Raw genomic sequence first — 15,509 nt, forward strand, 5'->3', positions numbered from 1 at the left:
ATAGTTTGGCGCAAAGATTGATACATAGATACACACAGATACATAGATACACATAGATACATATGAAGATAAAAATGCATAGATACTTAGTTAGTTATATATATATATAGATAGATATATAGATAGATAGATAGATAGAATCGATAGACAGGTGCTAAGATTGATAGATAGTTAGTTAGACCGACCCAAATAAAAAAAAACTAACAATAACAAAATAGAAAAATTTATTCTTAACTTACAGAGTGAACATGAAGAATCTGTGGAAACCCTGTTAAAAGACCTTTGTAATCATGCATCATATCTGCTAGGTGCTCCCAGTCCAACCTAGATTTAAACCATGAGAGTATGTAGCAACCAGAGCCCGCGATTTAAAAACTTCGGCTCGGGTCGTAATTCATTAAACTTAGCTTTTAGACCCAATCTTGGACTTAACTCTGACGACAGCTTGCGTCACGTGATTGACAGCTGAAAGATCTTAGACTCGACTTAAGGAGTTAGGTTCAATGAAAATAAAATCGACCTTGGTAGGTTTTATTGGAGAATAAGGCTCAATGTTGAGTCTTGTTCTTATAAAAACCCGGAATGCGTCAATTCCTACCGTGCATGAAAATCCGCCAAATTAAACCGTTTTTTTGAACTCAACTCTATGAAAAATAAGATGCAATTTGAATCAGAAAGCTCAAGTCGTAAATAAGGCTCAACAACAGCTTATACCCGAGCCGTATTTTCCCGAATTTTTTAAATCGCGGGCTCAGGATACAAAGTAAAAAAGGATGAATTATTATGTGAATAGATACAAAAATGAATATAAGCGTTGATATTAATAAATAAGAGTTGAAATATGAATAAACATTAAACATGAAGGATAAAGAAATGAATCCCAATAAAGGATGAATAAAACTATGAATGTATGAATTAATGAATAAATGCCTGAATTGGTACCTTGGCTGTTCCTCGTATAGTTTCCCCAGTTCCTCGTAGGTTTCTCCTGTATGAAGAACTGCACTATTTAAACCTAGTTAAAATAAATATCATTAGAAAAATATTTATTTTATGGAAAAAATACTCTCTGAATACAATGTAGCAAAGTAATGAATAAAAATAAATTTAAGTATCATTCATTTTCACTTCACAAGTTTAAAAACAAGATTTAGAAAATCCTCCAAATTAACGTTTCTATTTAAAGAGAAAAAAAAACGGTATCATGTTGATCATTTTTATTTTGATTAAACTTAAATTGAATTGATTAAAAAAAAATAGCTTGACAAATCCCGAGCAGCTTCTGGCTCTTACGGCTTGCAGCTGGTTTACCGAAAACCAATTTTTCTCTAAAATCATATTAATATATTAATCATATTAATTCCTTATAACTAAACTGTCACAAAAATGATTATCAAATGTATAATATTTCTTCAAATGAAATATTAGAAGAAATATTAAACTTTGTTGAATTTATTTATTATTGACCCAGGACTGCATTTTAGCTGGGGCTGGAATCCCAAAAAAATCAGATTTTAGTAGATCGAGGACTAAAAACTGAATTTGAGTTAGCTCGCTGAACTACCTAAGACCGGTTTAAATATTGAATAATTGATTCAAAGTTTAAGATTCATGGTGATTTGAATCAGAGATTCTGAATTGTGATATCCATGCTTCTTCTTTAAAGAAAAAATAATGAACCTGGACTGTAGTTGCCTCCGTCCTGTTCCATAGCCTGAACAAAATATTATTCTTAGAATTAACAAGATGCCGTTGGGGGATTATTAACTTTTTTTAATGGGCTAAATGACGCATAAACATGACAAAAAACTTTAAGGATCTATTAAAAAAGCTTTTTTTCAGTAAAATCCAGACGGTTGAGTCTTAACACTCAATTAAAAACAAGAATAATTTGTTTTGTAAAAAATCACGTAGAAATGATTTAATTATTATTCACAATGAACACAGAGAAATTTCACTTTAAAACTTCAGTTTTAAGCTGATGGTAAATTTCGAAAATTTTAAGAATAACATTAATCGTAACTTTGAGGGGATTATTTTTTCAAGAAAATACATTTACACCCCTGAAACATATTTACAACTGACCTGCCCAAGCTGGATGAATGATCTGCCTATAACAGTAAACTCACGCTTATAATCATTTTGGAACTTTGTTGTTTGATCAGCTGCTACCTGATCAATTAATCAATTAATTTGAATAGCTGCTACCTGATCAATTAATCAATTAGTTGCTGCTACCTAATCAATTAATCAATTAGTTTGAATAGCTGCTACCTGATCAATTAATCAGTTAGTTTGAATAGCTGCTACCTGATCAATTAATCAGTTAGTTTGAATAGCTGCTACCTGATCAATTAATCAATTATTTTGAATAGCTGCTACCTGATCAATTAATCAGTTAGTTTGAATAGCTGCTACCTGATCAATTAATCAATTAGTTTGAATAGCTGCTACCTGATCAAATAATCAGTTAGTTTGAATAGCTGCTACCTGATCAAATAATCAGTTAGTTTGAATAGCTGCTACCTAATCAATTAATCAACAATGTTCTTGTTTTGATTACTTTTATATTTTGTTGTGTACTATACATCTTTCATGTTTCAGATATAAATACTCCTAGGCTTGGGGGTTTTATATATATCAGCTATTATTGTACATATTTATTTCCAGAGAAAATGTGTCACTGACATTATTATGCTAGTACTCAGGTAAATTAGTCAGTTTATCAGCTCCTAATAAAGCAGTTAATCAATGAGTTTAATCAGCGGCTTCGGAATCAAATAATTTGATCAGCCGCTTCCGTATCATTAAGTCTGATCACTGGCTCCCACAAAGCCTTTCTTAATTTTTTTATTGTTTGATTTTAAAGTTCAAATATTTTACCAAATATTTTGTGCTTTTGTTCGTATGATCATTGATCATTGGTCATAATTCATAAACAAGTTGGCCAATTTGCCTCAAATTTTGATTGAGGAACTTGGTAGAACCATGGAAATGTTCTTAGTCTGGTTTAAAGTTGAGTGGTATGACTTTTATTGAAAATTTGTTTTCTTCATGCAAAACTGGGTTCCCAAGGTATTATTTCATATTTGCATGTTTAAAAATAATAATAATAATATTTCTAAAATTTGGTTTTCTTATAAATTTTACCTTTGCTAGATTTTTGACTGCAGAATCAAAATGAAGAGAAAACTGAGAGAACGTCTGTGTTTCATTATCACTACATGTTAAGGGAATAATTAGTTGATATTTATTTCCCAATTTCCAGGAACTAATGCAAAATTAAGATATTTATAACATTAATCAGTGCAGTGTCTTAAACTGAATATGTTTAATTAAAGGCCATGTTGGAGTTAAATATCCGGGGCAAATATAATTTGATATTTTTCTGGCAAAATTTTGAAAAATTATAAACATCTCAGGGAGAATTTTTTTTTTGGTTAAAAAGATCAAAAAAAAAAGGCAAAATAGTTAAATATTACAGGATACTAAGTACTTACACAAACTCGGCATCCAAACTTTTCTCTGGAGGTTTCAAGGTCAGAAAACTACCTCCTCCAACTGAAAGAATTTTAATCATTAAAAAAAAAATCTCATTCCAAATACACTTATCAAAAAAAATTTAATAAATAATCGAATTTTATTTTTAATCTTTTCTATATTATCAATATCAAACTGGAAAAAAAAATATTGAAACAGATCGAAAAAAAATATTTAATCTGTTGAAAAAATCTTCAAATAAATCATTAATTTGAAAAACAAACAACGAGATTTTTAAAATTTTATTCAAAAAATGAACTTTTTTACATTTTTATTTTTAATTTTTTTTTTTTTTTAACAATCTTCTTTAAATAGTTATATGATAGCAGATGTAAATATTTTGACTTTTCTAAATTTCTTGTTCTTCATTTTCTTCTGGTTCGGACATCTTTAAATCATATTTCGGCTAATTTCGAATTTTTTTTTTTAAAGCATCCTTACAGTTTTGCCATGCTGCAAACTTTAGAACGAAGTTAAGGTGCCTCCTTTCATATTTCTACAGTACGCACATTAGAGGTGTAAGCAACTGAATTCAAGTTTTTGTTTCAGCTCCAAACAAACACATATTTCTAATGTATTTTCTATCAGNCTCTCAATTTGCTAATGGAATAAATATATAATGTAGAGCCCCTTCCAATTTTTCCTGTTCAATTTTCTTTTCTCTTCTTGTTTCTTGTTTCTATATTTTGAGGCCTTTCCACATAGTTCTTGTGACATCAAGTTGTGGAGCAGGTAGTAGAGAGATAAGGAGGTTTGGAGGAGGAGGATGAGGATGGGGGTGCAAGGTTAACAGGTTTGAGAAATACCATAGTTCCCACTTTTAACGTGTATTCCCACGTGGACAGATTTTTAAAGAACATTAACCCACTGAGCATGCTGTCCCATCGCTTTAAAACACGGAAATTGCATCTTTCGCCTATCGTAGTAAGAGGTCTGCCATGAGTAATCCAGTTTCCATCGTGAGAAGGGTAAAAAACCAATTTGTGGTATTTGATTTAAAGTCTATTGAAGGCTCTGTTTCCCCTTAAACCAGTATCAGCATGTACTGTATCCCTGATTTTTTGAGTTTCTGTATTCCTTCTTTCATCTTTAGTCCTTTTTTTTGTCTGGGATTAGTCAAGTTTCTTCTCAGTTGTGGAGAGAAGTGACCTTGATATCTAGACTACTATATCTAGTACAACGAACATAGCGCCCTTTCTCTCAACAGACTTAGAAAGCTCTGCTGACACCCTTCCTCTGGGAGGTTCGGAAACACACTGTCAAATATAAGAATATTTGATGATTAAAATTTAGTTTTGTAAAATATTCAGAATTTTCCATGTAAAATTGTTGACATGAATCCTTTTTTTAGAGCAGCAGATCCCGGATCCGACTAAAATAATCCCAAGAACTGATATTGATGACCAAGAAGCAGGATATTTGCCAGAAATCAGAAATTAATGGTGTCTGTCCAGTCCTTCACTATTCTACTCAACATCTTATCATCTTCTAAGAGCTTAAAACAGGGAATCGTTATAAACCTAGTATCGAAAATTGGATTTCACAAACTGGGTAAGGCAATTCTGTAGATATAAAAATCTTATTGTAAGAAATATTATTTTCATGGTTAGTTTTATATATAAAAACAATTAAATCATATTTCACCTAAAGGATCTTTTTCTGCTTTTCGTTTCCCTGATTTCCATCTTTTCTCGTCTGTACAGGTCAAGAAATGCATCCAAACCTAACAAAAAATGATCTATTCATTTAAGATTTTTTAATACTTGTACTTATCATGATAATTTTTTTGCTTGTCTGTTTGTATCCAATAAACGTCAAAACTGCTGAACCGATCGGGCACAATTTTTTGTGGGACCTCACAGGACCCCAGGGAAGGGTTATGGATGATCGAATTTTCAAAAATGTGCCTCTAACAAAATATGGTTTTTGAAAATTTTGAAAATCCACGAAATTCTTTTTTATAAATCTGCGAAAATTTGTTTTCGTTTTTGTCTTATAATGAATAGAAAGAGAAAATGTTCACAATTGAAATTGAAGATTGGCGCCTCGCACCCTAAAAACCTAGTGTCATAAAGTTAGATTAGTTAGTTTGTGATTCCATGTGACTCTACATTTAAAGAGGGTCAGGTCGAAAAGTTAAACCTTTTTCTGAAAAACAATGAAGAAAATATTTTTTTTTTTATCTTAAAATATGCTAAAATTCGTTTTTTAGAACAGAAACCGCAATTGAAAATAATCAATTTTCAACAAGAAAAGAACAAGGCCGGACATTTCCGTTGACCTTGATCAGAGCAAGGTTATAAAGGTACCGTAGCGAATCCGACATTCTTATCTACTAATTCCTAATTCGAAAGAGAGAACAGTGATTAATTGTATCTCTTTTGGCCAAAAAATTAATTGTGTTTACATCTTCTACTTAATTACATTCGGAGCTTTTTCTTAATAGTTGCCAGTAATGATTAAATAACTGGCATAATACAGCAGACAGATACAGGGGTGTATATTTTCTAAAAAAATCATTTTTCTTCCCCTCCCTTAAGAAAATCATTTTTTCCCCTAGGATTAAAATATGATTGCGAACGATTTTTTTGGGGGTTTTCTTCGCTGAATTGAGGAAAATTAATTATTTTAGCGCGAAATCGATGAATTATTTGGGAAAAAGCAACAAGAAAATAGTGAAAAAAAGTTGCCTTTTGATGTCCAATTTTGAATTCCCCCCCCCCCAATCATAAAAAATCATTTTTTTATTCTAAAAAATATACAAACCTGGACATATACATTACACATAGAACATTCTTTTAATCCTCCTGTTCATCAATTCATCAATTCAAACAATACCATCATTCTTGCCATTCCAATCTATCCATCTATCCAATCCATAAACAAAGTATTAGATCAATCTCATTAATCACAGAAATTTCATCAATCCCATTAATCCATAAATGCAATCCAATGAATCCATTAATTAAATAAATTTCAAATCAAATCAAATCAAATCATTTATTGGGCCACAAGATAACAATATTCATATTAATAAAAATGACTATACAATTAAATATATATATTTTGTGACCGGGGAGCTATAAGATAGCTCAGGCTGTTTTCACGCGAGCTCCCCTGGTTTAGAAAAATAATGATTAGATTCAAACGTTGCGCAATGTGCCTTTATGGAGCACAAAAATGGCGAAGAGTAGCGGCAGTGGCGGTTGGAGAACAGGAGGCGGAAACATGGCGTCAATCTTTACAGTCATAAATACAAAAAGTTTTAGGCTCAATAATGTAAAAGATTGTTCTTGATCAAGAAATATTATTACTACATGTTATTCTAATCAAGATAAGAGATCAAGAATAAGATCATCAATGTCATCCCATTAATCCCATAAATCTCATCGAACCATCAATCCAATATATACCATCAATCCCATCAAACCAATATATACCATCAATCCCATCAATCCTATCAATGCCATTATCCTCCAATTATTAGAGTACAGGGTGTTTATTAGCTTTCCTCTGATTGTGAGAGTACAGGGTGTCTAGTATCTATCCTCTGATTGTAAGAGTACAGGGTGTCTAGTATCTATCCTCTGATTGTAAGAGTACAGGGTGTCTAGTATTTAACCTCTGATTGTGAGAGTACAGGGTGTCTAGTATCTATCCTCTGATTGCAAGAGTACAGTGTGTCTAGTATCTATCCTCTGATTGTAAGAGTACAGGGTGTCTAGTATTTAATCTCTGATAGTGAGAGTACAGGGTGTCTAGTATCTCATCTCTGATAGTGAGAGTACAGGGTGTCTAGTATCTAACCTCTGATTGTAAAAGTACAGGGTGTCTAGTATCTAACCTCTGATTGTGAGAGTACAGGGTGTCTAGTATTTAACCTCTGATAGTGAGAGTTCAGGGTGTCTAGTATCTAACCTCTGATTGTAAGAGTACAGGGTGTCTAGTATCTAACCTCTGATTGTGAGAGTACAGGGACGTCTAATATCTAACCTCTGATTGTGAGAGTACAGGGACGTCTAATATCTAACCTCGGATTGTGAGAGTACAGGGTGTCTAGTATTTAACCTTTGATTGTGAGAATACAGGGTGTCTAGTATCTAACCTCGGATTGTGAGAGTACAGGGTGTCTACAGATTCTATCTACAAAGCTCTGAAGTTGGTTCAGCCTGTGTTCAATAAATTCCTCCTCATACCTTCCTGCAAAATCAATCCATCAATTAATCAATCAAAAAATTCATCAAAAGAATCAAAGGTCTGTCTAGCCTTACCAAACAAGACTAAATTATTTTTAAAAAAAAACTTGATGCTAAGAAATTTTAACAAACCCCATATAACAGTGGAATGATAAGACGACATTTAAGACGTCATATGTGTATTTGTCGTTTTTATAAAGTTATTATTTTACCCAGTAACTTAAAAATTAACTTAGTAAGTTAAATGGGTCTGAGCACACTGCACAATTGATGTGTTTCAAATTCAATGGAAGATTTAAAATCAAAACTTGAGTCTATTCCACAGTTATAAGGGTCGAATAGTACATCATAGTGAAATTTGTTTTTGCAAGAAAAAAGAGGGAACGAAATTTTAAAAATTAATCAGCACATATTAATAAGAGTGTAACGCTAAAATAGACTAAACCTGTAATGAATCAGGGTTTTTAAGTGACTTAATTTTTAGAGCTGCCATCTACCTTCTATGTAAGATAAATTAAATCAAATCAAAGCTGAAAACTTAGTATGGATATTCAGAATAAGCGAACATGATTAAGGGTATCCAATTCTAAGTTTTCAGCTCAGATAAGACTTTAAGGACATCCTATCTTCACATTACCATTTCAAACCTTAATGGATTGAGGCTTTACGAGTGGCAATGATTTAAATATTTAGATTTAGATTCAGCATGTTCATTAATAAAAGATATAATCTGTGAATCTCAATTTTAAGGCCTTCTTTTTTCAATTTCACTTCATAGGCTTTCACGACAATTTTGATCTTCTTGATATCTCCAACAAGTGCCGAGTTTTGAGCATACTTATAATACATATTTAAAGAATATATATATTAAGAATAAAACAGGATCAAGCATAAATGCAATTTAAAAGTCTATGATGCTGCAGATACTAAAAGCTAAGATGTGCAATAAAATGGCCTAGATTTGTTCAATTCAAGATAGAAAACACTGAAATTCGATTACAGCCATCTTTATATAAAGTCCAATTGGCTGCCGTTTTACAATAAAGATTTATAGGGAGAGACTGGCTAGACATGAGGATGACATTCTTCCATTTTCAAGGATGATTTTGAAAATCGGGGTTTCAAAAATTATTTTATAACGACAACGAAAATGCAACAAAAATTCTACAGTAAACTTATTAAATAATTAGGAACATATTTCTCGATGATTTTATTTTCCATAAATCAATAATAGGCTCAATTATTTCAATATCATCATTCTATTAGATTTCTTATTATTTATTGTCCGTAAAATTTTTCAAATTCTTCGAATGTCGCCTTTTCAATAAAATTTTTAATTTTAAAAAGAGATTATCAAATTGATCCTTCAAAAATGGACGATTTATAGGTTGGAATTTGTGCTCTTTCTGAACAATTATACACTACGTGTTATAGGTCCCTAATGAGTGCTAAAGTCTCTACAGTACTGGATTCTCAGCTAGCTCAACTATCATGTCTAGCTGGTCACTTTAATTTATAAATAAAGTTGATATAAATAAATAACTCCTTGGTCATAATCAAGGGTTAAGATTGAAAAGTAGAAATGTAACTACATGAACTATATTATTATTAAGTGATCCATAAAACATTATAAGACGACTTTCAGATTCAAATTACATAGCTTTTTTGGTCTCACCGTTCTGATAATAATGGTAACGCAACGAGCTGTAGATTGTTAAAACCGATGCTGTATAAAAATCATTTGTATTTTTTATTATGTTTTGAAAGAAAGTGTAGAGCAATAAAAAAAATTTATCTAAAATAAAAAATAGTATTTTTGGTCTGATAGTCAAAGTTGTGCTTTATAACTAAAAAAAAACTGCACAATTAGTTGTAGTGTTGCAAGTCGTTTATAAAAGTTTTAAAAAACTTTCACAAGTTCAAAACTGTATTATGTAAATTGGAAAATTCTAAAAAAATAAAAAACAATATTTCCAACACATTCGTTTTTGCATCGTTTTTGCATAGTTTTTGCATCGTTTTTGCATATTTTTTGCATAGTTATTGCATCGTTTTTGCATAGTTTTTGCATCGTTTTTGCATAGTTTTTGCATAGTTTTCGCATAGTTTTCGCATAGTTTTTGCATAGTTTTTGCATAGTTTTTGCATAGTTTTTGCATTGTTTTTGCAAAGTTTTTGCATAGTTTTTGCATAGTTTTTGCATCGTTTTTGCATAGTTTTTGCATCGTTTTTGCATAGTTTTTGCTATTTATTTTTTGCATATATCTCCTGTCAGGATTTAAATTTGACACAGTGAAAGATATGCAAATGTTAGGAATAAAAACTATTTTACAAAACAATCGTTAAAAAGAACTAGACAATACTTTTTAAGGACAAAAATGTAGAAAAGAGAAGGAAAAAATACTAGTTCTAAAATCTATAAACATTTTATGACAACAAAGACGACAAAATTTTTTAAGGTTTTGAATTTCGATTAAGAGGACTGTTCACGAAATTTTTAATGACTCTCAATGCAAAAACGGCAATCCCTGATTTTCCGACGGTACCCTTGAAACTTTTATCTGTTCAATAATCTGCAAGATGTTTTCGTTATTCTAGGGTTGAATGTGTTTAATTATGATAATTCCTTTGCTTTTTCCTGTAGTAGAAATGCGCAAGTCAGTTTTGTTGAGAAACCATAATTTAAATAATTACATTGATGTCTATGTCATACTTAACCAGACAACGCTTTTAATGATACCATTGTGAATCTGACATTGCCATCTTTGTATGGAGGGTCACTTGAAACTTGCATACAGTCCCTTTAAGATATGAACAAAGTTTAAACTAACAAATTTCTCCACGAAATTAGAAATCATATTTTTAAATAAATTCTTGTAATCTCAACATTTCACTTCATTATTAGCAATAACTTATTGAATATAATATATTAGCAATTCCAAAATAGGTACTTTCTATTTTTCTTAAAATTTTTCAATATTGTATCGTCTTGATTGCAAAGTATGCATAAGAAAAGTATATGGGTAAAACTTAAAATATTTTTTTACTTACCACCTGTAATAAAAGAAAATTAATTTTATCAATGCGTTTATATTTATTAATATTCAAAACAATTTAATTCAATTTTAAAACAGAAATATAACTTTAAGAGTGACATTGACACATATGGTACAGTGAGAATAAGAAACTGGAATATGAAGACGATAAAATTGCAATATTTGTGTTTTACTTTTAACCCATTTTACTAAGTTAAATGGGTCTGTTAACACTACACAGTTGCTGTGTCTCATGATCATTGGATTGTTTAATGTCATAACTTGATCCGCAAAAATATGCAAATCCACGGATCCGGATCCAATAGACAAAATATCAACGAAAAATCTGAAAACGCCCCCATTTGAACTGTTGAAAAAAAAGAGTGAGAATGAAAAAGTTTCTGTATGTTTCATAAAGTTTACAATTAACGAAAAAAAGAAAAAAACTAATAAAATTTTTTTTTATAAACCCGGAATTGGATTTGGATCCGGTTCCATTTATTTCTCTTCAAAATGAAATGAACCCTGAGCACTACTTTGAATTAAGTGTTTCAATAAACATATTTTATTTCTTTTAATCTTTATTGTTCCTTGATCATGTGTCAGTGTATTGCAAATAAATAGAATTAATTTGTAATAATAAACAATTTGTATTGAGTGATTGATATTCTAGTACTCTAATAAACAAACAATATAAACATAATTATAATATCTTCTCCGAGAGGAGGGGGGGAGGGAGGGACAAGAAACATGACAATAAAAGTAGATTTTTCCTCCTAGAATTAATACACGATTTTCCTTTCTATGTTACTGTACATTTTCCAACAATCTAATATTCTAACGATCCCGTATTTTCAACAATCGATGTTTTTAACGACCCTGTGGATCTGCATATTTTTAATAATCTAAAGAGCTAAGATCAGTGCTTAGGATCCGCAAAATAAAGGCTTCCTGGATCCTGATCCACAGGATCTTAGGGGCAAAAACTGTTAAAAAACCATCAATTCTCATTTCTTTCAGGGCATCTAAATGAAATAGATCCTAAACAAAAATATGGCGGATCCAATACACTGCTGAAACCCCTGGCCTACCTTGAATTTGCTTGTCTGGAAGAGGAGGAATTGGAATATAAAAATATTTGGTGGAGAGACGTTCATGTAACCAGTCAAAGTGTTTATACCTCCTCGATACTTGGATATTATTGAACTAAAACAAAATTATCTTGTTTATCAAGTTCGATTCTCAATTTATCAATTTCCCAAGTTCGTCCTAGCCACAGCGCTGCTTGGCCCCCCGATGCATGGCCTAAACCTAACTTTTGGGAAGTTGCCGCTTGGTAAATTGGACATTTGGGAAGTTACCACATTCATTAGTTTAATTTTGTCAGAGGTTAATAATATTTTCTAAAATTATCCATAAGGGGAGGGGTTTAGAAGCAGAATATTTTAGTCATTGTCATATCATTAAATTTCTTATTCAACAGATAGAGCGATAAGGAAGGGATGACTTATAAAAAATCTTTATGGTCCCAATTAATTTTATTGTTTACTTTAACCAACAAAAGCAGGGTTAATATTAGTTCATTATCTTCTTTAAACCTTATTTTCTAGGCTTATTATCACTTTGGTTTCAAAGCAAACCTATTTGTATTTTTTAAGGAAAAACTGAAAACTATCATTAAAAACGGAAGAAAGGTTGTCAGTCAAAATCCTCCTATAAATGCAGATTTGTAAAAAATCGTTAATTTATACTTACGCTAGGTGTGAGCTGGTATGCAATAAAACTTTTCAGTCCCTTAAACTTTGAATCCTTCTTAGGGGACGCTACTATACAGGAGTAGGGGTTAGTAGGGGCCAACCATCTATACCTCTTCTCCCCTACCTCCTAGATAGATAGATAGATAGATAGATAGATTGATAGATATTTAAATAGATAGATACATATTTAGATAGATGGAAAGGTTGAATGAAACGAAGAATTAATAATGCATAGATCAAGAGATGAAAGGATGAATGAATAACAGACAAATTAAGAGATGAAAGGATGAAAGAATAATGAATAAATCAAGAGATAAAAGGATGAATGAAAGGATGAAAGAATAATGAATAAATTAAGAGAAGGAGGAATGAATGAAAGGACGAATTAAAGAATGAATAAAAGGAGTAATAAATAACACATATATCAAGAGATGAAAGGATGAATAAAAGGATGACAGAAAAATGATTAAATCAGGAGAAGAAAGAAAGAATGGATGCATTGAAGGATGATTAATGGAATAAATGTTCAATGGATTAATCAAGAGATGAAAGGATAGATGAAAGAATATAATGAATGCACTATGCATTGTTGAATAAATCAAGAGATTGAAGGATGGATGAATGAGACGATTAAACGAATGTTCCTACCAGTATCATAATATATTCATTGTCTGGAACAGGAATATTCATCTTCCCGAGGATATAATTCTCACTTCCGGTTTTAACAAACATAGAAAATCTGTTGAAACTCGTCTTTCCGGTGGTTGACATCTTTTTCCCGTCTTGTCGTCCTAAACATGGAGGTATTAACCAGGAATATCAGGAAAAATATCTAAAAGGCCCCCCCCCCCCCGTTTTGAGCACACACACCGCCATATCATAAGTGATTTTCCAATATGGATATTTTTCTTTAAAATTCTTAGTTTTCAGTACAATCTTAATATTTTTATAACAGTACATGGGTATATATTTTTTTGACCCCCCCCCCCACAGGATCCTCATTAACTCACATTAAAGGTTTCTTGCAACAAAAAAGATAATATTCTTAACTCTCCGAGACCAAAAAAAACAGGGGGGGTCTTGACCAAGGAAAAGGGGGCATGAGGGGGCGTGTTCTTACCTACGGAACTAAGATCTCCTGTACTCCCAGCATTATGCGATGTTCCAGGAATACCTAGATGTCCGCCTCCACCCTGCTCAACCACACAAAATAATTTCTCTAATATTATATTATATGAGAAACTGATGTCAGAAACTGAATACGCAACATGTTGTTGTAAGTAACTGATTACGCGGTATGCGTGAGTTTGAGCTAATTGCGCGGCATCCACTTAAGGAAACTGATAACGCGGCATGCACTACAAAGAGACTGATAACGCGGAATGCAGTACAAAGAAACTGATTAGGTGGCATGCACTACCAAAGTAAACAGATTAGGTGGGATGCACTACCAAAGTAAACTGATTAGGTGGCATGCACTACCAAAGTAAACTGATTAGGTGGCATGCACTACCAAAGTAAACAGATTAGGTGGCATGCACTACCAAAGTAAACAGATTAGGTGGGATGCACTACCAAAGTAAACTGATTAGGTGGATGCACTACCAAAGTAAACTGATTAGGTGGCATGCACTACCAAAGTAAACTGATTAGGTGGCATGCACTACCAAAGAAAAAAAGATTAGGTGGCATGCACTACCAAAGAAAAAAAGATTAGGTGGCATGCACAACAAAAAAAACAGATTTTGCGACATGCGCTCACAAGAAACTGAAGAAGGAGCATGGTCCCTCAGCCCATTCTAACATTTTTAGCAACCTTGCATGATTTTAAGATTCCAAGTCAGGTTGGTTAAGATAGATAGAAAGTTAGTCCACAGCACCTAATCTTAGGTTTACCTGATGTAAAACTTTTCATCGTGTTCCCAATATGCAGAATAAGCTCGATCAAAGAGAGAATTAAATTCTTTAAATTCCCTTAACGGAAAATAATTTGAAGAAAAAAATTCTATTTATAATTTCCTTCAATTCAAACCGTACTTCAACCTATAAAAAATAAGCATGTATATTGTATAATGCAAAATGTTAAATCTATGTTCATAAAACACTGACAACAAAAATTCGCTGATTTACATTTTGTCAGTGGATTTTCAAATTTTTACGAAAATCTAAGATTTTGGAGACAAATGTTTAAAACTCTGAGCAATAATAAACCTTCCCTGTGATCATGTGAACTGTAAAGTCCCCAACAAAATTTGGGCAGGATCGGTTCAGCCGTGTTTAAGTTTATTTGCTTCCTTCCCCTCTTTATTTAGCAGTAAAGCGAATACCATGAATGCTGACTTCATAAAATTGATTCTTGAATTTTGCTCATGCCGGCAATAATTGAATTCTTGAGAAATCAAGAATATTGAAAATATTTCAATAAAAGTATTACATTTTATCAATATCTAAATCCATTATCATATTTTACTTCATTTTACATCTTCTAACAAATATTTTAACACAACGTGTGAAACTGATTTCAACTGTAGTTACAACACAACAGTTACCAATGAAATAAAAGGCAATAAAGAAAAAGAAAGTAAAAAAATATGTCGGATTTTTAAATAACAGACAATTTGCTTGTGAAGTTTTGAGTTAGGTTTAGAAAAATTATAGACTATCTTGGGAAACCAGCTTTCCCTGGAGTTTTCCCTGTAAAAGTCGACTTAATTTAAAAATTTAACCCAAGATAAAAATTTGAGACAAATTAGTCAAGGGGTCCATGAGTTATGATCATACATCCAAACAGAAGTTGCGGCTTTATATATAATAGCTTGTAGATACACAACAGATTGAAATTAAGATTTTATCCAAAGATAAGATATATATAGATACGCTGGCAGGTAGAAACCTCCTTCCTAAATTGCTTGTAGCAGACAACTAATTTTTGTACCTCTGAGGTAATGTGCAACGAGAGACATCTATAGCAAATTGATTAC

General features: G+C 31.8%; 1 protein-coding gene across 1 annotated transcript in view; it reads right to left on the reverse strand.

Annotated features, from left to right (window-relative positions):
• Nucleotides 1-15,509, reverse strand: part of LOC111706282 (sorting nexin lst-4) — a 51,546-nt gene that overhangs the window by 26,574 nt on the left and 9,463 nt on the right. The window contains exons 9-20 of the mRNA XM_023479117.1: nucleotides 13,649-13,721; nucleotides 13,177-13,319; nucleotides 12,527-12,655; nucleotides 11,863-11,977; nucleotides 7,646-7,740; nucleotides 5,185-5,263; nucleotides 3,501-3,561; nucleotides 3,151-3,220; nucleotides 2,086-2,172; nucleotides 1,681-1,714; nucleotides 943-1,015; nucleotides 240-324 (exon numbers count right to left, since the gene is read on the reverse strand). Of these exons, the coding sequence (XP_023334885.1) occupies nucleotides 240-324; nucleotides 943-1,015; nucleotides 1,681-1,714; nucleotides 2,086-2,172; nucleotides 3,151-3,220; nucleotides 3,501-3,561; nucleotides 5,185-5,263; nucleotides 7,646-7,740; nucleotides 11,863-11,977; nucleotides 12,527-12,655; nucleotides 13,177-13,319; nucleotides 13,649-13,721 (1,044 nt within the window). The remainder of the gene's footprint in view (nucleotides 1-239; nucleotides 325-942; nucleotides 1,016-1,680; nucleotides 1,715-2,085; nucleotides 2,173-3,150; nucleotides 3,221-3,500; nucleotides 3,562-5,184; nucleotides 5,264-7,645; nucleotides 7,741-11,862; nucleotides 11,978-12,526; nucleotides 12,656-13,176; nucleotides 13,320-13,648; nucleotides 13,722-15,509) is intronic.

The sequence above is a fragment of the Eurytemora carolleeae genome, unplaced genomic scaffold, assembly GCF_000591075.1.
Source record: "Eurytemora carolleeae unplaced genomic scaffold, Eaff_2.0 scaffold465, whole genome shotgun sequence".
Taxonomy (NCBI): Eukaryota; Metazoa; Arthropoda; class Copepoda; order Calanoida; family Temoridae; genus Eurytemora; species Eurytemora carolleeae.